The 23,536-nt window shown below is 50.0% G+C and overlaps 10 protein-coding genes across 10 annotated transcripts in view; 6 read left to right on the forward strand and 4 right to left on the reverse strand.

The window, feature by feature from the left end:
* Positions 1–787, reverse strand: part of PENARI_c014G11970 (short chain dehydrogenase/reductase family protein) — a gene marked incomplete at both ends in the record, with an annotated part of 1,374 nt that extends 587 nt beyond the window's left edge. Inside the window, 4 exons of the mRNA XM_022633640.1 lie at positions 18–88; positions 141–305; positions 361–446; positions 519–787. Of these exons, the coding sequence (XP_022486500.1) occupies positions 18–88; positions 141–305; positions 361–446; positions 519–787 (591 nt within the window). The remainder of the gene's footprint in view (positions 1–17; positions 89–140; positions 306–360; positions 447–518) is intronic.
* A 212-nt stretch (positions 788–999) lies between these two features.
* On the forward strand, positions 1,000–3,006 carry PENARI_c014G08869 (CLPTM1 family protein; the record flags this gene model as incomplete). The annotated part of the gene is made up of 3 exons (XM_022633579.1): positions 1,000–1,038; positions 1,087–2,145; positions 2,203–3,006. The coding sequence occupies 3 exons, from the start codon at positions 1,000–1,002 to the stop codon at positions 3,004–3,006; spliced, it is 1,902 nt and encodes a 633-aa protein (XP_022486499.1).
* Positions 3,007–3,569: 563 nt separating this feature from the next.
* Positions 3,570–5,908, forward strand: PENARI_c014G10417 (Mis6 domain protein; the record flags this gene model as incomplete). The annotated part of the gene is made up of 4 exons (XM_022633610.1): positions 3,570–3,585; positions 3,643–3,690; positions 3,748–4,775; positions 4,832–5,908. The coding sequence occupies 4 exons, from the start codon at positions 3,570–3,572 to the stop codon at positions 5,906–5,908; spliced, it is 2,169 nt and encodes a 722-aa protein (XP_022486516.1).
* Positions 5,909–6,100: 192 nt separating this feature from the next.
* On the reverse strand, positions 6,101–6,978 carry PENARI_c014G05054 (post-initiation translation factor DPC29; the record flags this gene model as incomplete). Its single annotated transcript, XM_022633493.1, has 2 exons — positions 6,101–6,726; positions 6,780–6,978. 2 exons carry the CDS (start codon positions 6,976–6,978, stop codon positions 6,101–6,103), a joined length of 825 nt encoding a protein of 274 aa, XP_022486529.1.
* Positions 6,979–7,162: 184 nt separating this feature from the next.
* Positions 7,163–13,400, forward strand: PENARI_c014G02279 (AP-1 complex accessory protein LAA1; the record flags this gene model as incomplete). The annotated part of the gene is made up of 2 exons (XM_022633437.1): positions 7,163–11,761; positions 11,826–13,400. The coding sequence occupies 2 exons, from the start codon at positions 7,163–7,165 to the stop codon at positions 13,398–13,400; spliced, it is 6,174 nt and encodes a 2,057-aa protein (XP_022486502.1).
* A 223-nt stretch (positions 13,401–13,623) lies between these two features.
* On the forward strand, positions 13,624–15,493 carry PENARI_c014G07375 (uncharacterized protein; the record flags this gene model as incomplete). The annotated part of the gene is made up of 5 exons (XM_022633554.1): positions 13,624–13,814; positions 13,875–14,150; positions 14,200–14,269; positions 14,333–14,867; positions 14,925–15,493. The coding sequence occupies 5 exons, from the start codon at positions 13,624–13,626 to the stop codon at positions 15,491–15,493; spliced, it is 1,641 nt and encodes a 546-aa protein (XP_022486688.1).
* A 579-nt stretch (positions 15,494–16,072) lies between these two features.
* On the forward strand, positions 16,073–17,311 carry PENARI_c014G03158 (uncharacterized protein; the record flags this gene model as incomplete). The annotated part of the gene is made up of 2 exons (XM_022633458.1): positions 16,073–16,224; positions 16,279–17,311. 2 exons carry the CDS (start codon positions 16,073–16,075, stop codon positions 17,309–17,311), a joined length of 1,185 nt encoding a protein of 394 aa, XP_022486513.1.
* A 168-nt stretch (positions 17,312–17,479) lies between these two features.
* On the reverse strand, positions 17,480–19,138 carry PENARI_c014G01037 (purine-cytosine permease family protein; the record flags this gene model as incomplete). Its single annotated transcript, XM_022633408.1, has 4 exons — positions 17,480–17,965; positions 18,025–18,664; positions 18,726–18,899; positions 18,963–19,138. 4 exons carry the CDS (start codon positions 19,136–19,138, stop codon positions 17,480–17,482), a joined length of 1,476 nt encoding a protein of 491 aa, XP_022486582.1.
* Positions 19,139–19,496: 358 nt separating this feature from the next.
* PENARI_c014G08343 (uncharacterized protein) lies at positions 19,497–20,693 on the forward strand (the record flags this gene model as incomplete). The annotated part of the gene is made up of 1 exon (XM_022633572.1): positions 19,497–20,693. One exon carries the CDS (start codon positions 19,497–19,499, stop codon positions 20,691–20,693), a length of 1,197 nt encoding a protein of 398 aa, XP_022486643.1.
* Positions 20,694–20,961: 268 nt separating this feature from the next.
* PENARI_c014G04242 (CCDC90 family protein) lies at positions 20,962–22,498 on the reverse strand (the record flags this gene model as incomplete). Its single annotated transcript, XM_022633479.1, has 3 exons — positions 20,962–21,146; positions 21,201–22,243; positions 22,299–22,498. The coding sequence occupies 3 exons, from the start codon at positions 22,496–22,498 to the stop codon at positions 20,962–20,964; spliced, it is 1,428 nt and encodes a 475-aa protein (XP_022486663.1).
* Positions 22,499–23,536: the final 1,038 nt, after the last annotated feature.

A 23,536-nucleotide genomic window follows, 5' to 3' on the forward strand; every position in this document is an offset into this window, starting at 1 on the left:
TGGATAAAGAAACTGACATCGCAGAATCCTTCGAGGGCCCAGCCTGCTGCGCAATACATTCCGAGTCCGGGTGTGCCGATATGCGCCGCTGTATATTGTCAGAACTAATCCTTCATTGTCTGACAAGACGCAAATCTTACTGATTCCTGATAAGATCATAACATGCCCCGAACGCTCTCTTCGCATATAAGGAAGTACTGCCTTAATGATGTTGAGGGGACCGAAATAGTTGATTTCGAATTGGTCTCGCACGAGGTTCATGGTTTGGGTTGAAGCCGAAAGCTCCTCAACTGTTCCAATGAGGGCTTTGAAGGGGTTAGCGGCCCGATGGACTATACCGGGAAGGCTGGCGTGTCGCACCTTGGCTTGTACAGCATAGAAGTATATCAACCCTTCCGAATGTTGCGACTGCATCTGCGATAACCGCTTGACATTCACCCATCATTCTGAGCCATAAGAACCGTCAGCTACTTCGCACAATTGGTAATCATCCTCTGTAGTAAAATGTAGTGGCGCACCGGATATCCAACGGAACAGTCTTCATGCGCCTTTCCCATCCTTCGGCGCGATGCCCCTCCACCTCAGCGAGGAAAGCGTCGAATTCCCTGCGACGACGTTCATCGCGCTCCAAAGCCGTGTGCGCCAGTCCGAGGAACGCATAGTCGCCGTGCGCAAGGACCTGCCGCGCGACGGAGATTCCGATGGGTGAATCCCCCGCAGTGATCACCCATACTCGAGGCTCATTATGCGACGGGAATTGCGCACGGGAATCGAAAGAGGGATCCATGGAGTCAATCAACGCCAGTCAAATGCGCTACCCATTGCGCGATCATAAAGAAGAAAGACGTTCACTGCAACATGCGGAGTTGCAGTTGGAGAATGCCAAGGCCCTTCCCGTAGCTACTTTGGGCTCGGGCCTGGAACTAATGGTTTGGTCTTCTGGCCTCTTCTCTTTTTCCTTCTCTCTTCATCTCAGCTTATCAGGTATTTTGCCACAATATGCCTGAACAGAGGCCTCGCAGACAGGAAGAGTCCAACGTATGTGTTCGAGGTTTCGATCTTATCTTTGTACTGACCCCTCTCTAGTCGGGCTTCAAGGGTGCCCTCCAGGGCCTCGGAATCTTCCTGCTGGCACAGTTTGCTATTAGCCAATACTTTGGCAACAAGCAGAGTGCTTCCCCCAGTGCCAATTCCGGTGGTATTCCTGCTTTCGCAGATCGCCCGCATCCGAGCGAAATCGCCGAGTCCAGTGCCATCCCCGATCTCATCGCTCCTATCTGGCCGTCCGACAGCGCCGTCGATCTCAGCATCTATGTGACACCCTCTATAATCGTGCCCAACTTCAAGTCCTCGGATAGCGTGCTTGTGCTTCAGGAGAAGAACTTCACCATCGGAAACTACAGTGACACCCGCGAGATCGACACCACCATCAAGGTCCCGAAGCAGGTTCAGCAGAATGGAACTCTTTGGGCTCACTTCTTCTTGGCCCGCACTGGCTACCAATTGGACCCAGCTGCCAAGGACTACAACACCGCCGATGCCGTCCACTTCCTGCGCCCTCTGAACCAGTTCCACGCCAAAAAGAAGGTCAAGAAGCTGAAGAACCTCTTGGCTACTGCCGAGGAGGCCGAACAGCAGCAGGATGATGATAATGTTCCAGATGTGCAGACAATGTCGTACTACCACCCCAACTTCACCTTGTCTCTGATCCCAGACTCCGGAACTCTGAAGTTGGGCCAGATGCACCCCGCGGCTCGCCAGTACTTGCAGCTGGAGCGCACTGGTGCTCGCGATGCCACTGGAAAGAACGGATGGTATTACCCTATCGCCTTCTTCAACACGTTCTGGCAATTGAAGAGCCACATGACCGAGTTGAACTCCACCGTTGAAACCCTCCCGTTGCGCATCACTGTGAACAACATGGCCAACTGGAAGTTCGGCATCCTCGCCAGTGTTGACGAGGGCTCGAAGCAAAGTTCTCGCCAGGCTGCATATGGTGGCTCTGCCCCCGGCGGTGGCGATGGAACTGAGTGGGAGATGGTCAAGGAGATCTTGTTGGACACCAACATCTGGCTCCTCGGTACCACCGGTGTGGTCACCATCCTGCACATGCTGTTCGAGACCCTCGCCTTCAAGAACGACATTGTAAGTGATATTTCCTCAATGCGTGGTCTCTGGTTGCTAACACTGACGTCCTTCTAGTCCCACTGGCGTAAGAAGAAGGACATCGTCGGTACCTCTGTTCGAACTATTTTGGCAAATGTCTTCATGCAGGCTGTTATTTTCCTGTACCTCATGGACAACAGCGAGAACACATCTTGGATGATTCTGGCCAGTCAAGGATTCGGTATCCTGCTGGAGTTTTGGAAGATTACCAAGACCGTCGACGTTCGCATGCGCCCTCCCCCGGCCAACTCTTGGTTCTCCTTCTTGCCCTATGTGATCGTCTTCGAGGACAAGCATAAGCTATCCGAGACTGAGCAAAAGACCAAGGAGTACGATGAGATTGCCTTCCGCTACCTTTACATCATAGCCGTGCCCCTTCTGCTGGCCTACGCCGGATACAGCTTGGTCTACAACACCCACAAGTCTTGGTACTCTTACATCATCCAGACTCTCGTGGGTAGCGTCTACGCCTATGGCTTCCTCATGATGGTCCCCAGTCTGTACATCAACTACCGACTGAAGTCCGTTGCCCACATGCCCGGCAAGGCCCTGACCTACAAGTTCCTCAACACCTTCATCGATGACCTGTTCGCCTTCACTGTCAAGATGCCCTGGCTCCACCGCCTGGCTACTCTCCGTGACGACGTCATTTTCTTCATCTGGCTCTACCAAGGTTGGAAGTACAAGGTTGACTACAAGCGTGTCAACGAGTTTGGCCAGGGAGGTGACAGCGACGAGGAGGAGGAGCCCACCCCTGCCGTCGAGGACAAGAAGGAGCAGGAGGTCGCTAAGTCTTCTTCCAAGGCTACTCCCAAGTCGGACACCCGCAAGAGAAAGTGAACAGTTTTCTAGATGCACATTTTTTCGGTGTCTGAGCCGATGAACTTATAATTTGCTTGCATAGATGTTAGTTCACCTTGAACTCCTTATGTATTGCTGGCTTGATGTTGGTGACCATCGAATCCTAGTCTCACTCATTATCTCGATGTTTTACAGTTAAACCCCGTTTTTCGGGTCCTCCAATAAGAATTGTAGATTTTGAATTTCAGTATTGATCGTACCTCAAGGAATATAGCATTAGGACAGTAGAAGAACAGATATCTACAAAGTTGTTGATGGTTACCCAATTAGGTTTAGGGCGTTTCCCCGTCGCGCCCACGTTCACTTCCCTATGCAACTGCCATGGAGATCTGCACCAAAGCATCAATTCCTGTTTCGCTGTTTGATTAATTACAAATAATTTCGCACATTGTCTCGTGCTTTTGGCGACCTCCAACGCGTATAATTGAAGGCAAGGCGCGCCATCTTGCGGCTACGCGCCAACACCAGACCTCAAAGCAACTGCATGCCAGGACTGTAAGACAACTCAATAATTGGAAATCATTGCGACGAAGCTGGTACAAATGAATACTGGTGCAGGTAAGTTGTGGCCATGTTGCGTTTTCCCAATCAAAACGATGACTGACAATTTTCCAGACAGCCAGTCTAGCAGTCTGCTTGATGCAGTCGAGCACTTGGAAGCCGGTATGGCCAACACACATCCCTGAGATGACAGGACACGCTACTAACAGCTTATGGCAGTTGCATTTGTCCCGCCAAAGCAGAGATTCACAGATGCTAGCCAACTAGCCAAAACAATTGCTTCAGACGCGTACGAGAACGGCATTCCTCAGTCTGCGCTTGCCCGCCTCCTGAAGATTCTGACCACAAAAAACAGCCTGGACCAAGGCACAGTGACATCCCTGGTCAAGAACCTGTACCCGCAAGAGAGAATTGCATCCAGAAATGTCACGCAAATCATTTGCTGTCTTGGGCCTAGCAAGAACAAACCCAGTCCTGCGACACAGGCTTTACTGTTGCGTTGGTTGATTCTTTCATATGATCTTTTCGAGGACAGGTCGCATCTAGCAAAACTCTATGCGGTTCTTTTTAATCATTTAGATATGATTAGTCTGCGAAAGCCATTGTGTCATCTTCTTTCGATTATCACGAGGCGAAAACATGTCAAGCCTTTCCGAATTCAAGCTCTGATGGAGCTGATCCAGGTTTCGGGCGGGGATGATAAAGAGTTGATCAGCCTCCTTCGGATCTTCAAGAACTACTACCCCGAAATCATCTTGGGTGATTTCGGCGGATCGAGGAGAAATGCCCTTTTCTTCAAACATCCCGACCCTGAATGGTCAAGCCATGCGAAGGTACTCCAAGACCAGAATGCAGAAAGAGTGCAGGCAGGTCAGCAGTCAAATTTCCAAGTTGTTCATCGGGGGGCCGTGAAACGAAGCAGAATCGAGGTGGTTGTTCCGACTTTACAAACTTCACGGGTATCGTACAAGCAGACATCACTTGAGGAGCTTCGTGATGTCGGCCATTTTGTGGAAAAGATTGAGAATATTGAACTACCAGATCAGATTATTTCAACCCTAGGTGATCCAATGGCTCAGAAGTATCTCCATCTGGTCCAATCTGAAGCTGCATATCATCGTCTCGATGAATGGCTGAGAAGTTTCCTGGAGGATAAGCTTGAGATGATCCGTGAAGATGAGGATGATGACCCGGAAACATTATCATATGTGTTGGAATTTGTTGTAGGATATGCCACTTACACCAAGGTATGTTCTTCAGATACGTCAAGTCATTATCACGCCAGACACTCACGGAATCATAGGATCTCCCATCGTCAATCCGTGCATTTTTGAAGTCCTATCTCCAAATATGGAATGGCAAAGATAATCGTGAACGCGTCTTTCGGCTTCTTCGATACACCCCAATTACACCCTTCCACTCTCTACGCAGTGAATTGCTGTCACCCCTGGAATCTACTATACTGGATGAAAACCTTGGTTCCAGAACAGCATTACTAGGCTTTTACTCAGAACTGATCAGCCAATGGGGCGTGAGACTACGATCAGAACCAGCAACACCAGAACAATCACATCCTCTGAGCCAGATGATTGTACACGTCGAACTTCTAGCATCCTCCATCCTAGAGTTCCCCGCAGACGAAGACCAAACCCCTTTCAAGCCAGCAGCAGATTCCGTGCTCGAGTTCTACAAGGCTCTAGCAGACCTCTTCTCCCACGCACCCGAGGACGCTCGATTCCGACTCACTCTCCCCTACGCCCAGACCGTGTACACTCTCGCTTTCATACCAAATATCTCCGTGATATCAAGCCTTGAGTCTGTCCTAGCCGTCTACAAAGCCGCATTCGAAGCCTCCCTCAGCTCACAAGTCCTCCAATCACAAGGCACCCCAGCCTACGGAACAGACCTCGTAGGGCGTTTCAACGGGTATGTCATGGACATGTGCAACGTACTATGGCGTAATCGCGCCCTCAATACAGAAGACCCGAACGCACTAGGCTGCCTCATCCCAGCAAAGACTGTCACTGCCCTGGCAACCTATGTCCGCGACGTGAACGAGGCTGCCAAGCACTATGACCGTGAGAATGCATTCCATATTGCTCTTACATCGATATTCTCTCTCAGTCACCACGCTGCATTTTGCAATTTGTCTGCTGCTTGTTTTGCGGATGTTGAAGAAGATCAGGATATCACGGGTGATCGTCCGAAATTAGGGAAGCCGGCTACTCATAAAGCACTTGTTGCACTTGAGAAGGATGGTGGTGCTAAAATGACTTGGCAGGAGTATCGCGTACATATGTTGGATTGGTTAGATGCCCTTGGGTGTCGGGGTACCGGTATTTTGATGAGGAGTACGATGAAAGCTTTGCGCAAGGAGTAGTGATCTATTTAAATGCAAGCATTAGCCCCACAAGGAGCATTGTCTATAGAGCCGTATTTTCTGCTCTTTAGCGGGCTGAGTATCAAAAAACCAAGGAATGAAGATGCACAACGCCATTTAAATGCTTGGTATCTATCACTATACACATTTTGTACATTGCTCGTCCTCGATGTGAGACAGTCTCAGGCTATGCTAAAACTTCTCCGTCGAGTTCAAGTATATATCTTGAACACTGGGCTCTTCCCGCAGACTGCTCAAGAGATCTTCAAGAGCCTTCACTTGCTCTTCATCCTGGACCTCGACCATGGTATCCCTGTTAGGGTCCCAGAATATTTCCAACTCCTCAATGATGAGACCAGATAGCTTGGCAAATGTCTCGCCAACACTCTTCGTCTCCGAGGGATCAGTGAACACCACTAGGCGGCCCTTATCGTCTGTGGTAATGTCCGCTGCGCCAGCCTCAATCGCCTGATCAAGATAGTCGTCTGGATTCGTACCGTCCTTCTTCTCCATAGCGACCCTTCCCTTCTTCTCAAAGAGATATGTAGTCGGTGTCACAATTCCTCCATTGTCTTTGATCATATAGCGGACATCTTGGAGTACGCGCGCCTTCTGGTCAGTTTGGCACTCCACGACCGCGGCCACAGAGCCCGGTAGCATAGCCTCAATTGTGACGTTCTCTAATGCTTGTCCCGACACACTCAATCCCTGTCCCCGTAGAATTGCAGCTTCGATGATAGTCTTGGGAATGGAGGCTCGTTTCGCATTTGATAGCGCAAGTGTCAGCCGAGGATTGTACTTCGGATCAGGACCCCACACTAGTACAGAGAGTTAGATATGTGCATATTGTAACGTTGGATGATGTACGCACTCTGCGTAGCGCTGGCAATTTCCTTGCCAACCATTGCACGTTCCTTGCTTTTCGCCTTGTCATTCCGTGCTTTGTCGTGCTTGATCGTCGACCATTTGTTATGACCGGAGAACGCAATGCTGGATGTACTGAAAGAATGACATGGTTCACAGATATATTCTGCCCGCTGCAGCGGTCGCAGTAACCTGCTGAGAGCCATCGTGCTTTGGAGGAAATTCGAACTCCGATGCGGAGCGTATACATTCCCAGCGGGCCGACTGTTTGTCCGACCTCCGCGGACGGTGAGGCCACACGATAAGGAGATGTTGACGCAACTGAACTTCACTCTCTCTTCTTCCTTTTCTATTTCTCACATGGGGCTACACTTGCCCTGATTTTATCCAATGTCTGCCTCCGAAAATACCCCCGCGCCACCTCCGAAAAGCGCTGTTCCGGAGCTCGACATCCCCAAGCTCCATGCGCTCCCCTCCGAACAACAGGACCTTTACATGCTCACGTTCACCTCCGACCTCGTACAGTATATCTCTGGATTGGAATCAGCCGAGGTATCATCCCGACAGAAAGATCTCAAGAAGGAATTGTTCAAGATATTAGCCCTTCCGTCTCCGACTATCACTCGAGTCCTCCGCAACAACCTAGGAAGATGTTTCGGCGCAATACTCGGCAAAGGGGATCGCGGGATCCTCTTCGAAACAATCACAGACCTGCTGGGAATTTTAAATGCCAGCAAGAGTGAAGCGGAATTGAAGACCAAGTTCGCAGCGGCGCATTGTCTAGGGGAGGTCTTTGCGACGGTTGGCGAAAGTGCATTCATGCAGTCGAACGTTGCGACCTCTGGCATGATAAAGCTCCTCAAGTCTGCTAGCAACCATACTGGTCTTCGTGGTGTTATCTTTGCCGTGCTGCGCAAGATTATTGTTGGAATCGGTGTCCCGCTTGATGAAGCCACCGCGCGCGACATATGGAAACAGGCCCGAAATGCTGCTATCAGTGACAAATCTACCTTTGTTCAAGTACACGCCTGCCGATGCTTGGAGCAATTGATTGCCATGGAACCCTTTTTCGATAATACAACCGACCTTGAGAACCTCAAAACACTTGTATGGAAGGTCATCGACAGTCCCGCGGCACCGGTGCGACATGCTGTGGCTGCGGTTCTTGGTCGAGCGCTTGTGAAACTGCATGCGACGGATGCGCATATCACGACTGCCCCAAAGCCAAAACCGAAGAAGACGAAGCGGATGTCCAAGAAGCCTACTTCGGGGCTGGATGATGAGGAAGAGGCAGAGATATCAGAGTCAGCAGCCCCCAAAAAGGCCGATTCGCGTCTCTTTTTCCTTCTCCCAGATCTGCTGAGACAACTTTCAACCCAATACTTGAAGAGCACTACTTCGAATCGCACGCGTGCTGGGATCTGTATATGCTACAAGTACATTGTGCGCAATTTGGGGGATAAGATCATCGAAGAACGCTATGGACAAATTGCAACTAACTTGCTTGTCGAGTTGTTGAACCATCCAACGGTCACATACAACCGATACCGTCTACTCATGACCAGAAAGTTTATCAAGAGCATCTTGGAAGATACTATCGGACGTGAATTGCTGCGCGAAAACAGTCAGCTGAGTGCGGCGAAATGGCTGATCAATGACATTCTGAAAGATTACCCCCAGGTTGTCCAGGAACGCCGCGAGCCAAGCAAGTACACATTGACCAGTTCAGTCAGCGCCTTGTCCTCATTGATCCAATCACTTGGTTCCGCCTTCAGTGGTCATGCAGACAGCTGCCGCGATGCTCTTCTCCAAGTCCTTCCCCATCCTAACTATACCGTGCAAGTCCACACTGCGCACTGTTTGCGCAACTTTGTTCTTGCATCTCCCCATCAGCTGCTGTCATGTGTTACGATCTGCATGAACAGTCTCAACAGAGAAATTGGGCAGCTCGGTACACCGCGCCAATCACCTCGACGGTGTGTTGGCTATGCAAATGGGTTGTCCGCAATGCTCAGCACTTCCCGTCTGCAGCCGCTCTACGGTGCAGTAGATGTATTCGCGCGCGTTTTTACGCAGGCAACCGATCTCCTCAAGACTAGCAGCACTTCCGAGCTTCGTGTTGCCAGCATCCAAATCCAGGTGGCATGGATTTTGATTGGAGGTTTGATGCCTCTTGGTCCCAGCTTTGTCAAGATTCATCTTTCTCAATTGATGCTTCTCTGGAAAAATGCACTGCCAAAACATCTTGGCAAGGAGAATGCTGCCCAACCGGGTAATCTCGAGATTAGCTTCTTGGCCCATGTACGAGAGTGTGCTTTAAGCTCCTTGCTGGTTTTCATGGAGTTCAACAGCAAATTGATCACGGCAGACGGCGCCAAAAGAATTGCTGCCATGTTGCAGAATACCGTTGAATTCTTGGATGATCTGCCGAAGCCAAAATCTATGGAAGATATCTCACAGCGACTTTATCCTTCCCTGCAATTGCAGGATTATACCACTATGGTGCGCCGACGTGTCTTGCAGTGCTTCTCGAAACTCGTACATGTCCACCCACCCAGTCATGGAGACATTATCTCGCAGTCCAGTCTTCTCAGTCTCGCCATTTCCTCTTTTGCAGACCCAGATGCTCAATATAAGCAACTTGAAAGTTCAATTTCCGGCTCCGCTGGACAATTTGACGGTCTATGGGATCTATGCGATAACTACGGCTTTGGTGTGACGGGACTGTCCCGAGAATATATTCATCTCACATTGTCTGGGACGCAGAAAGACGAGAAGGGCCCCGCGTGGTCTGCGCTTGACTCTGTGGATCAAGCTGTTGATGATGCTTTGACCTTCCCTGTCTGCCAGGCTAGCGAACATGACGCAGTCCTCCTATATAGCTTGCGCGATGGAGACACCCTCGCTGTTGATCCGCCAACAACTGGCGTTGTGAACTCAGCAATCGAGTTGTTCTCCGTGGCCCTCGCTCTTCACTCGCCTAAGATCCAAGAGAGCAGTGTGGAGCAGATCGCCACATTCCTCACATCTCCAGGATTGCAGAGGAACCCTGGAAGGAAAGCAGCATTGGTTGTCAATATCTCCGTTGCCCTTCTCCATGCTTTGAAGGTTGCTGTTAAAGAGACAGACTTTGTGGCTGGCAAGCTGAACCCATCCACCGATAAGATCTTGCAAGAGCTTCTCCAGAAATTCGTCACGGATGCCGATCCGATCGTTCGCACTATTGGTGTTGAAGCATTGGGACGTCTTTGTGACAGCGCTGGAAACACCTGCACCAATACACAGGTCAACTGGCTGGTTGATACTATTGTCGAGAACAGAGAGCCCAATGCTAGAGCTGGATGTGCCGCTGCTTTGGGATGTATTCATGCGCAGATCGGTGGAATGGCAGCTGGTCTGCATCTGAAAACCATCGTAGGCGTCTTGATGTCTTTGTGCAATGATCCTCACCCCGTTGTCCATTTCTGGGCGCTTGGTGGGTTGGAGAGAGTTGCCAACTCGGCTGGACTGACATTCTCGCCTTTCGTTTCTGGCTCATTGGGAATGCTTGCCCAGCTGTACAATGCCGATACACACAACGAAGAGGCAGCAGCATTGGCCACCTCTAATATCGAGATGTCATTCTTGACGCCTGTCGTTATCAGTCGATGTGTGGACTCTCTCATCAACATCCTTGGTCCCGACCTACAGGACATTGCCAAGACTCGCAATCTCATTCTGACCCTGCTCCGTCAGTTTCAACTCGAGGAAAACCCTGCCCTGGTCACAGAAAGTTCCAGGTGCTTGGATCACTTGTCACTCTATGCCTCTAGTTATGTCGACTTTGCTGGATACGTGAAGCGACTCCAGACCGAGCTTCGCGCAAACAATTTCCTCATGCGAGATGTGGCTGTTCGCGGATTGAACAACCTAATGAAGCGAGGCGCTGCCCCTGTGATACAGACAGCAGGCCAGTCCCTGGAAGATGACATTTGGCTTGCATTTGACGATGCACCAAACAATGCATCCCTCAGGTCGATGATCCAAGATTGGCTGCAGCAGACTGCCCTGACCGAAACCGAGGCATGGATTCAACGCTGTCAGAACATTATGACCAAAACACGCCACAAGGTTGAACCTCCACCTACCACAGCTGTTCAGGCTGCAGCAGATATCCCAGATGACGAAGTTGCCGGGTTTGCATCTGCGGTTGCCGGGGAAGGACAGGGTGACATCGCGAATGAAAGCGTCTCTGGTCAAGAATTGCTTAAGTGGCAGACACGCAACTTTGCTATGAGCTGCCTTTCTGAGCTTCTGGCTACCGTCCAAGAAGCAATTCTGCCAGACTCAGCCATCCCGGCAGAGCTGGCTCTCCAGCAGAAGGTTGGAGATATTGTCCGAATGGCTTTCTCGGCATCGACTGCCAATGTCATCGAGCTGCGCGTCTGGGGTCTGAAGATCATCGACCAAGTCCTCACGATGTTTGGCAAGACACCTGATCCAGACTTTGCCGAAGCCTCGCTGCTTGAACAGTATCAAGCCCAGATCGGATCAGCACTAACTCCAGCATTTGCAACCGATTCGTCGGCAGAGCTAGCCTCAGAAGCGATCAATGTCTCTGCCACTTTCATCGCCACTGGAATCGTCACGAATGTCGACCGCATGGGCAGAATCCTGAAACTTTTGGTGCTGGGCCTGGAGAACTTTGCAAAAAACCCAGGAACTACTGAAATCGGTGACCTCAAGGGCTTGAACTCCAATGCTCGGGTGATGGTCAAACTTGCCTTGTTCTCTGCTTGGGCTCGACTGCAAATTGCCAGTATCGAGCATGAGTATCTGAACTCGGTGGTCCAGCCTTATCTTGCTAAGCTCACGCCTCTATGGCTATCCTCCCTGCAAGAATATGCTCGGTTGCGCTTTGAACCTGATATCTCTGGTAGTTTGGGTACGAGCTCTAGTGGGGATTTGGACGAGGTATATGCTGCTTTGAACCGCGAGACTTTGTTGAAGGTAAGAGTCTCCCCACGACCTTCTATTTCGTAGTCAGTTCCTTGATCACTAACAATGCTTTTAGTTCTACCAGGACACTTGGCTGTACTTGGTTGATGCAATTGCTGGCCTTGTTGAGAAGGATATAGATTTCGTCTTCGATGCCTTGGATGGCAAATTGCAACAGCCTGAGGAGCCCGAAGAGCCCAGTGGCGAGGACGACAAGGAAAAGGAAGACAAGGTTGCAAAGAAGGAGCCCGAAGGCAAAGGACACGATATCAATTATCGCGAGGAGCCGGTTGCCTTCTTTTTCGTCCTGTTCGGATTGGCCTTCGAATCTCTGGTTGATCAGGGAACTTCAGCATCACAGCGCCTGGAGATTCTACAAGCTTTGAAGAGAATACTAAGACCGATCATCTCTGGAAATGCTATCTATCAAGACGCAATTTTCACGGAGACGATGGACACGTTCGACCGTCTGGTCTTGACAGAGACCACTCCCATCCAGACTGTCATTGTCGAGATCGCACAGAACCTGTCATTGGATCACCCTGCCGCAAAGGGTGACCAGGAACGCAGTAACCATCTTTCAGATGATATTGAGCAACTCTTCGAGCTTACAAGAAGTATCATCTTGGTCCTTGCTGGAATGCTTCCTAATCTCCGCGAATCGACCCCTCTTGCACGTTTCAACGTCACTTCAGATGAGTCTCTTACTCTAATTCGTCTGGCGCTGCGTTCTCTCGTCGACGTGGCATCAGTATTCCCGTCTATCATTCGCAACGATCTCCACGCTTGCATTCTGCACATCTTCACCACCATCTTGGCCACGGGAATATGCCAATCAGGTGTTGTACCCCAAGCTCTGCCAATATTCCGGCAGTTCATCCACGCCATCACAAATACAACCGAATCGCCTGAAGACCTCCAAGTCGTGTCATTCCAACTCCGCGGATGCCTCACGCGCTTCCTGACCATTCTCACTATTGCCCAGCGACGAGAATCGGACATCTCCATCCCATGCGCCAAGAACACGCTCCTCGCCATCACCTTCCTCCTCACTGCTGGCGGACACGTCATCCCGCCTCAGGACCCTGTCCTTATCCGAGTTCTGGACGAATTCCTTGACTGTCTTCAGGACGTTGGACTCGCTAATGTGGCTGCCAGCTGCATCCGCTCAATCCTCGTCAAGCCAGGTTCTCGCTCCATCACCGACGATGTGATCAGCCGATACCTCACTCCGCGGTTGATCGCTTTCCTCGTCGCCTGTCCACTGGACAACGGAGATATCCCCAACGACCCCGAAAACTCACGCACAGTGATCGGCCGCACATTGGTCTCGTGCATCTCCAACGCCACATTCTCTGCCTCGGAACTCCCCGCTGCTATATCGCTTGTCATGTCGGCCTTGCTGGCCCGTGCGAAAAGGGAAGGCGAGCCCGTGCACCAAGAATCTGCTGGCCATCTTCTCGAACTCGCGAAGGCAGATCAACTCGTCTTCCGAGCATTGGTTGCTTCCATGAATACAGACCAGAAGGGACTCCTGGAAGAGGTTCTCCGTAGTGTCGGTGTTGGAGCTGTTCCTTCAAAGTCTGGTACGGAAGCAGAAGATAATGCCCCGCAGGCTGCGCCTAGTATCGCATTGCGCATGGATTTCTAGTACATTCTGAAAAGTGTATACGATATAGACCAAACGAAATGTTTATGATATTCACATATTTCCATTGTAACGCGGAATGGCGCTTATCTCATCCCCGCAATCAGGTGACATCCAATTAATTTCCCTTTGACTTCAGCTTCCTGGCTTGACTTTCGACCTCATTCTATGAATAAATTGATCTCATTGAATCCCTGAGCGATTTGAGGTTGATTTCAAGGTCGAAATGCCGCCGGATCGGGGCCGTGCCTCGCGGGCATGTACCTCATGCAGGAAGCAAAAAACCAGATGTTACGAGCCCGGTATTCCTGGGCGAGCCTGTCTTCGCTGTGATCGACTCCGCCAACAATGTTCGCTTGTCCAAATTGGTATATCGGATGAGGAACCTGTAGCCCCCGCATCCGGTACGGATGTTCGGTATGCTCACGGCCCCATCTATGCCTCCGATCTGGCCCCCATATACTGATATACCTCTAGCTTGGAACGCCTTGAAAGGTCTGTGGCTGCATTACTCGATCGACTTGGAGAGGGCCCTCCAAGGACCCCAGGCCATGAGACCAGCAGACCTTCCACCGCACAGACTGCCGAGTCAGAAGTGCCATACAAGGAGACGGAATCTTCCGCGGCTCCAATCATGGTCATTCGCGATCTGGCAACGGATACCGGCCCTAAACCATCTTCCGACATCCGGTCGATGAGTGCGGATTTGGATGATCTTATTGCGCCTGATCTTGCACTTACGCTAATTACTATGTATGCTGCACCGTCGTTTACAAATCGGGCTATCAATAACCATCATCAGTTTCCTCGAGTATTACGGTCGGTGGGTTCTTTTTGACCCTGACTGTGAGCCCGCTGAGCTTCTCCGCCGAGTAAAAAAATCACCCTTATTGTTTTGTGCCTGTTCTCTGATCGCTGTGCGACATACTTCCGAGGACCTGGCTGTGAGCCTTGCTCCTAAGCTCTACGAACATGCCCGCTCCTTGGCCTCGACTACTCTTTTGGTCGCGCCACAACCAATTGAGTTCTTCCAAGCGGCTCTGATTCTTTCTATGTGGTCGACGACAGTGGGCCAAGTACCCTTGAGCATTGATAGCTGGCTTTTGAGCGGTTTTGCTCTGCAGCACTCACAATCAAGTCCGCTATTTACTGTAGTCACAACCCAGTCCCACCCTCCAAATAGGTTGGACGAGGCAACTATGGATCGTTGCTATTTATGGAACCATCTTTGTCTTGCTCACATGCATTACTGTGTTGGTACCAGTCGTCGATCTATGTTACAACCTTGGCAAATTGAAAGATGCCGTGCTGTCATAGATTCCGACCACGCGATTAACTTCGAAGTGCGCATGGTTGCTGAAATATATCTCTACTGGACTGTCTACGAGCACTTGATACATGAGTCAGTAGATTTATTAAAATCAGTCGCAGCTTTACAGACATGGAAGAGGAAATGGGAATTCGTCCTTGGTATGTTGGTTTCCACTCCTCTTAATGATTATCTCTCTTTTCTAACAGCCCACTCAGACCAGCCAAGATCGCAATTCTTATCCATGGGCTTCCACTTCTCCCACCTCCTTCTATATGAACACGCCCTAAAATCCAAATCCGCCCGAGCCAGGGAATCAGTCGTTTCAGAAATGATCCGCCATTCCACCGCGATAGTCCAACTAGCCATGGATACGGTAGATGAGCGAACCCGCCATTTGACCGATCACATCTACCACATGATAACATTCGCCGCCATTGTCATCTGTCGCCTGTCAACTGCGTACCAAGAACAAGTCGCTTCAACCCATAACATCGATGAGCTGGACTCATTGGTCCATGATCTCGTGCAATGGCTGTACTGCATTGGATTACCGTGCCACGCGGCACATACCCTAGGCAATATTATCGCCAAGGTTCATCAGAAGCTTAGACCTCGTGTAGAGGCTTCGCCGCCAGATGCACCACCCGACGAGATGCTGAATGACTTCAATTATTATTTCCCCGAGTTTCTTGGGCTGGGGATGTCTGCTGATGGGAATTGGGATCTTCTTTCTAATATGGGGCTTTTCCCGCAAAGTCCAGAGGGTTCAAGGCGGCCTGATTGATGGGCCTGCTTCTTGCCCTATTCATATTCTGTGTATACAACTAGTTTCAAAATCAATAATATGTTTATCGTGTGTTGTCGATCAGATGGTTATCATGCCATACTGATACTGACCTTTGTAGGCCTCGACGCTATTGCTTTCCATGGGCCAGTACCGACTTGGATTGATGCTCCAACTGCGTAAAGGTGATTTCCTGCACAAAGCAAGCTTCTTGAAAAGTACTGCCAAGAGATCTACGGGCTCCTTCTATTTTCAGACTATGATTTTATCGGGCTCAAAATATCAGATATAAAAGTAGGTCATGTCTTACTCTAGGATGTGTTCATTTGGATATGCACTTCTATCCAACTTTCTTTACTCAAAGGGAAAATAAAAGGACCCCTATGAAAGCTATTCGGACTCCTAACCCATTTGTCTAACCTTATCAAGTAAAGCGTAGTATTTGTTTTACCAACGTCTACGGTGTACGTGCAAAGTGACTTCGAAATCCGGCGCTAAGAAGGCAACGATCTGGCCCGACGTTTGGGATATTGTCCTCTCAACCTCCCTTTCTAGAGATTCTATATCTACGCCATCACCATGAGACTTCTGTTGTGGGTATTCTCCCTGGCACACTTCGTGTCTCTTGTGAGTGCTGAAGGCGATTGTATCCATACGTGGTGTGATACATGTCTGCCTGTGACGATCCACGATGCACCCGGCGTTGGCTTCGATCTGACACCTCTATATGGGTAAGTACATTGGGCCCCTGCTTGTCACCCAGAAAATTATCTGATGGCATCGAGGACGGCCGTGGTGCATTACTACAATGGAACTGTTGTTGAGGTTGCCAAGATCCAGGGGAGCCCAGAATACCTCGAGCTTATGGCACGCCTGGCTACATCTAAGCCATCACCGCAACCAACTCTCAATTTCATGCGCGAAATTCCAATTCCATCTCGTTTATTGGAATATCTCTTCCCAAGCAGGTCGTCGCCGTGGAGAGACTGGTGGCGTTGGCTGAACATGAAAATAGGCCGACCGATCAAAGCAGACGATGTCGAGATCATTAGTGACTTGCTCCAAGAACTGAAAATCGCCACCGAAAAGACAATCTTCCAGCCTCTGGATAGGGTTGCCGTTACAGAGCCGGGTTTCCAGTCGCTTGACGCGGAGACGACCAACGCTGCACTTCGAATTCTAGGTCTACGCACATGGGTACGCGACAGCGTTTATTACGCCTCTCGCTTAGTGGAAGGAGATGCTGTGTATGCAGCGAACGGTTATGGACTGTGCACCAACTACGAGGATCGTTTCCAATGCTCGGACGAATTTGAAGACTCGTCGGTACCTACCGTTTTTGTGGTTTCCTACAACCACAATCTCTTATACACTAGTATTATGGACCTTACTAGTGGTGAAGCTTTCCCCCACAGTTCAAGTCTTGAGGCGCAACTCGTCGACTACGAGCTTGGCCTAGATAGTCTTCTCGAGAATGATCGAGGCCGAACCGTGTTATTGGATCGCCTCCGTTCACAACTCCAGATCCTTCCTCGGGAGTCCAAATATACGGTCACGCATATCTTCTTAGCCGGTGAGAGCGTCACACACCCCCATTTCCTGGCTACCCTCAGGGACTCTATGTCCGAACTCTCGCTTGATTCTGCCACTGCGAAAATTCAACTCGCAATAGATCCAACTTTTGCAGCGGCGCGGGGTGCAGCACTTTACGCACGAAGGCGCCAGGAGGTGCCCAGCGAATGCTATGAAAGAGGAGAATGCGAAGAGATGAGGATGCACGAGCGATTACGCACTTCCACGCGAGAGGAACTTCGGTAAACGGGATATAATGACCATCCAACTGCCCACAGATGTCTTTGATGGTGCTGGAATTCAAAAAAAAAAAGATAAGGTCAACTACTAGCTTCCCACATATATTTCACACATTCCATACTTGGACCCCTATATGAAGTCCTATAACTCAAAGCGATGACTTTCAACTTTCGCTCACCGGCCTCCACGGCGTTTCTCAATCCACCGAAACAGTGGAAAAGCGACTCCCGAAAAAGCAAATGTCAATTCATGCCCAATATTTGCGCCTCTGCTACCAATCAAAGATGCAATCGGACCTGAGTACCATGCCACCTTCATGCCAAGTGCCGCACCCAGGAAGCCGAAGGAAAACGCTCCTATGGCTGCCCATCCAAACGGCAGGCCAGCGACGTTGTTCCAGGCATCAAGATCATATCCATTCCATCCCCTCCGAAAAATAAAATGCTCTTCCATGACCAGTGTGATATGGATCACAGTCCAATATCCGATGACACTAAGCAATGTTTGCAGAGTATCAGAGAAATATCTAGCGGCACAGCAGCCAATTATCACCGCTGCGATGGATCCAAAGGTGACTAGAACCACACGGGGGATACGTATAGCCCATGGCCCCATGTTCTGTGCGTGGAGGGCAAAAGAGTAGTTATTTGGGATGTTGTTCTTCAGAAATTAGCAACATATAAAGAAGACAAGGATGGTCAAATGGCATGTCCACTTACTGGGATAGAGCTTAACGCTGCTAGAACCATCAAGAACTTACCGAATCCCCCAGCGGGCTCCAATGCCATCTTGAGAAGACCCCCAATTGAAGAAGCTGTATATGCGTCCTTCCACGCTGCATCAGTCACAGTCCCTGTATATAATGCAGCTCCAAGGGTCTGAACAAGAACAGTAGGAACGAAAATGCCCACATAAGTAGCACTAAAGATATGCCACTGCGGCGTACCTTTAGGCATGCGCACATTATAATCCGCGGCACAGTTCACCCAGGAAACAGAAAAAGAAAAGATCGAAGCTCCATAGGTCAGTATAGCGGCAGCCTTATCAGATCCCTTCAGACCGACTTGGTCATCTCCAGTAAAGTGAGACGCACCCGTGCCTGCTACCACACACCACACAATCAAAGGGGGAATCCAGATAAAGGTATCTAGCCTGTGAATCCAGCTAATACCCAGGATACATATCACCCACACCGATACACATATAACAATCACACCGGCCCATGTAGGGAACCGGCCGTCAGAAAGGGCGTTGAGGACGGCGGCGCCGGAGATGGAGTTTATGGCGTTCCAGCCTGTTGTTGCTATCATTGAGAATATGACAACGAGTATATTGCCCCAATAACCGAATGAATATCGTCTAGGAACAGATATCTCGTTAGGATATTCAGTGTGAATGACGAAAGCGAAGAATCACTCACGAGAACGTTGTCATGCGCAAGCCCGTTAATCCAAATACTGCTGTCCATGCTGGAAGTAGATCGCTTGTTGTGTTTACTACCAGGATGACGATGAAGCAGTCCCAGAAGGAAAGGCCCAGTGAGCCTCCTAGGGAGCCGATGTTTAGGGTAGCCACAGCCATATTGGCACTGAACCTATATATGGAGACGATGTATTAGTCTAATGTATCTGGATGTATAATAGAGGAATTATTTTACCAGAAAGTAGCAGCATTCCAAAACTTGGTTGTATTCTGCAGCCGCTCTTCATCGGTGATCCGTTCAATGCCACCCTCTTCAATGGACAATTTTCTATACCATGGCTGGACAGACTGAGCAGACTCTGGCTCAGACTGAGTCTTGTAAATGGATTTACTGTAGTTGTTCATTTCCATAGGGTATTCCAAATGTAAAGCGGACTTGTCAGGTAGTGAGATCCAGCCGGGGACGCCTTCTTATTATACCTCTATTTTGCCCATTTTACACCTACAATACGTACTCCTATTCTCCAAGTAGACCATTCATAGCTCTCAATAAGCTGATAAGCATATCCTGGGCATATCTGACGCCATATCGACCGTTTCTGACTTGATGCTTATCCCCGCGGCATACCGCGGCATGCCGGACCGGGATGCCCTAAGAACAACAGCTATGTCCACTTCCCCAATTTTCCGCCAAATATAAAATCGCCTCCGTCTGAATTTATTTCCTCTTCTTTTCAATTCGTGTCCTAGTCATTTCTAAGTCGATCAAATGGAACAGCACACGTTTCGTCGCCGAGGTCTCGGCCTCCGAGGAGTCGACGACCAGCGCGTCTCACCAGGCTACGTGCTATACGCACCTCTAACCTCAAACACGGCCCATCTAGTCTCAACAACAGGCAAAGAAGTGCACCGTTGGACCCTCCCCCACAGGGCAGGCCGACACGCCCGCATCCTCCCAAACGGAAACTTAGCCTACAACGGCGTACACCCAGACGCACCCCGACTGTTCCCAATGTGGGCGAAATACCGCGGGGGCGTGATGATGCAAGTAAGCCCAAACGGCGACATAATCCGCCAGTACTCGGACCCGCTGGCCCATCATGACCAGAACAATCTCGAAGACGGCACCATCCTCTACACAACGCTAGAGCCCCTCAGCAGCGAGGAAGCATCGCGCGTGCAAGGCGGCATCCCAGGAAGCGAAGCACCAAACGGCATTATCTACGGTGACTGCATCAAGCTCGTCCAACCGTGGGAATCATCTACCATCTCCTCATCCGCCGACTTCGACGGCAGTGGTGGAAACGGTGGCGCAAAGCTTCTCTGGTCATGGCGGGCAATCGACCATCTTGACCCTGCAGTCTTTGCGGCACACCCGCACTACCCGCGCGAGCATTGGCCGCTGATAAATAGTGTTGCCTTTGACTCTGAGGGGAATATCATCGCCTCGTCGCGGAATGCATCCAGTGTATTCGTGATCAGTCGTGTAACAGGTGAAGTATTGTGGCACCTATCTGCACCGACGGTCAGTCAGCAGCACTGTGCCCACCAGATCAATGACGCGGGTGATATACTCATTTTCGATAATGGGGTTTTCAGGCCAGGGCTTGCGGTTCCATTTTCGCGAGCGATTGTCGTTTCCCGGGAGAAGGTTGTCAAGTGGGAATATAAGGATCCGTCGACTGGGGGGCTGGGGTTCTTTACGCCGTTTATGGGATCTGCGCAAAAATTGAAGAATGGGAATGTGTTGCTTTGTGAGGCTGCTGACGGGCGCATTATGGAGGTTTTGGAGAGTGGGGAGATGGTTTGGGAGTTTGTTGTCCCGCAGTTGGGGGATTATAAGAGGGTTATGGGGAGGGAAGAGTTGGGCGAGATGGAGAGGATGGGATTTGATTGTTTGAGTAATGCTGTTTTCAGAGCTTATAAGTATCTTCCCGAGGAAGTTCCTTGGATTAAGGATGAGTGACAACTGAGGTGTTTGTGAGGATTGGAGATGTGTTTTCGCGTTTAGTATCCTCTCAGCTTCCATTTTGAGGGGGGCATCATATCTCTGAAATTACATTGATTGATATATATCCTTGTCATGTGGGTCTGTATTTGGTCTATTTGTGGTGATACAAGTGTTGTACGCTGTACACGGGCCAGTGCATAGATACATGGAGGCAGGCCGAGACAAAAGAAAAGAAACAACGAGTGGTTGGTATGTATAAGTAGAGAACGTTAGGTGCTGAGGATCAACCAAGGGGTTCACCTAGGTGGGTCTCAGAAGTTGACGGGATAGTCGTTGCACCGTTATCGTGGATTTCCCTAGTTTCTGTCGCGATCTCTTTGGTAACGACTGGTTTCTCGATCTCCTTGACCTTGGTGGGCTCATGGACCTTCCGAATGGATGCGTACTTCAAGAAAACAATGATCATGACTGCCAGGCTAGTTAGTGACGGAACGCCAAAATCAGGTAAAGCCAAACACTTACAGGCACAAATGGCGATGGTCGAAGCCGCACGTCGCGTCAGAATCCATCGAAGGCCTTCGATCTCGCTCTTTCCATCACTGTTAAGGGACACAGTGATCTTGTAGTTTAATTCCTGAACCGAGGTGTCGATACTCCGCTGCTGCTCGCGCGTAATCATTTTATGATCGTTGAACATGCCCTTGATTTCATCTCTCATGCCCGCCAGTTCCTGGCTGAGACGCTGCGAAATGATATCCGTGTCATGCTGCAATTGCGTGCGTGATGAACGTTGACGTTGCACTTCCGAGTTGCGGGCTGTTTGCAGCGATGACTGAAGCTCAGAGCATGCTGCTTTGAACAGATACTCCTCATTTTCGACGTCGGATTTGGAAGTCAGGCTCTCGTTCGCAAGATCAAGATTATTCTGTAGAATGGCTCGCACGGCCTTCATGATGGTAATAGAGTGCTCATTGCTAAATCCGCCTTTGGAAAGATCCTGGACTAAGGAGTATGTATCGAAATGGTGTACATAAGGTGCCGGGGATAGATGTGGCGGGCGATCGTCAGAGGAAGAGGGTCCCCCGGAAGGGGTTAGGTAGACGGACGGAGAGGGCATATGAAGGACTTCATCGAATGGTGTCTGGCCTGAAAATGGAGAAGACTCGGTATTCCCTTCAGGGGAGCTCCCAGAAGTAGATGTTGACGAAGCTGAGGCCTGGTCCTGCTCAGGACTGTCTTCCTCTGCTGCTGCAGACCCTTCGTGTGGTTCCCGATCTGTCGGAGGATCATCTTTCTTTTCTTCGATTGATTCTTGCTGATCTGGATTCGGTCTTGGGGAGGAAGGGGTGTTTGCCGCATCCTGCTTGTCTTGAGGTGGTGGGTCCGATTGTAACTGCTCCGGAGAAGCTCCCTCCTGCTCAGAGGTATTTAGACTCTCATCCTCCGCTGGTACGTCCTCCGGGACCTTATCAGAGGAACCTTTCTTTAGTCGCGACGCTGGGGGAACACTGCGTTCGACAGCCGGACCATAGCGCCGCTGGTAGGCTTCGCGCTCATGCCGCAGACTGGTATGGAAACGGCGATTGGGAGTGTATGGGAATTGTAGGGAACGGTATGTACTCGGTTCGCATGGTCGGACTGCGCGCATCAAGTTCGGATATAAAAATGGGAGCCTTGGCGTGGCCATGACGCGAAGTTGAGGCAGCGTTGAGGTATGAAGAAGACAAACTATTTTCCCGCGGACGAGCTTTGGGTGACGTTGATCCCCCGCGGAAATGGTGATGAGTCAGCATTGAGTTGGCACCCATCAAGTGGACCATCTTCACGTCTTCTACGGAGTACAGTTGGACAACATTAGCTATATGAGGATCGACAAGAACTAATTAGAGGGATTGAAGGATTGAACATTGGCCTTCTTAGCGATCCCAGAAGCGATAATGGCAGGCTACGAAACCAATTGCGGTACAACATATATTGTCTGAAGGGCACTAGAATAGTCACCTGCTCTTGCAGGACAGTCTAGGGAATGCTGTCTTGGTGAAAAGAAGAAGCATCTCATGGGACCTACTAGTGTACAAGTCACAGGATCATTTACGAGCGACTTTCCACAATCCGTCATGGAGAAGCAAGATGCTCAGCCCTGCAAGCCCACGTTATGGTGCAAAGCTCTGGAAATGGAAAGCCAGGTTCAGCAAACAGATAATTCACATTCCCATGACTCAAACGGGAGCTAGTAATGTCTTATTAAGGGAAAATATTATCATGGTTGGTGATGGTTTTGTAGATGTGTCATTCTAGAATGGAGCCGCATTTAACCGGCGTTTAACCGGAGTATAAAAGGTACGTACCGGAGCTCATGTTTATGTCCTCCCATCATCAAATGGCCCATGTAGTGACTTGAGGCATATGGTTTTGGTCCAGGGCAATAAACCAAGATCAGTGGACTTACGTTTGGCCTCATATTACACCAAAAGGCGCGGTGTCTTTGTTGATACCGATGCATTAAAGAACATAATAGACATGCTGCTTTTAAAGAGCAGCTTAGGTCAAGGAAATAATAGATTGCCTATACAGTGTCCAGTTGATTCTGTAGCAGATATCCGTAAGATCATGCTTTGGTGGTGTTGGCCGCGTCGTGTTTGTTGTTTTACCGTTCGAGCTCTCTTCTCTTTTCCTATTCTCCCCTCCCACCCCCCATAACCCACCCGCTTCTTTCTATCCCATCGGATCCATCGTGATCTCTTTCTCTCCTTCATCTACAATCTTTCGTCTTGTCGTCTCGTTTGGGCTTTCAACTCCTGTATTACCCGGGTTGAGTCCTAAGCCTACAACGGCCTGACGAAGCAAGAGTCCAAAGA

The sequence above is a fragment of the Penicillium arizonense genome (assembly GCF_001773325.1).
Source record: "Penicillium arizonense strain CBS 141311 chromosome Unknown PENARI_contig014, whole genome shotgun sequence".
NCBI lineage: Eukaryota > Fungi > Ascomycota > Eurotiomycetes > Eurotiales > Aspergillaceae > Penicillium > Penicillium arizonense.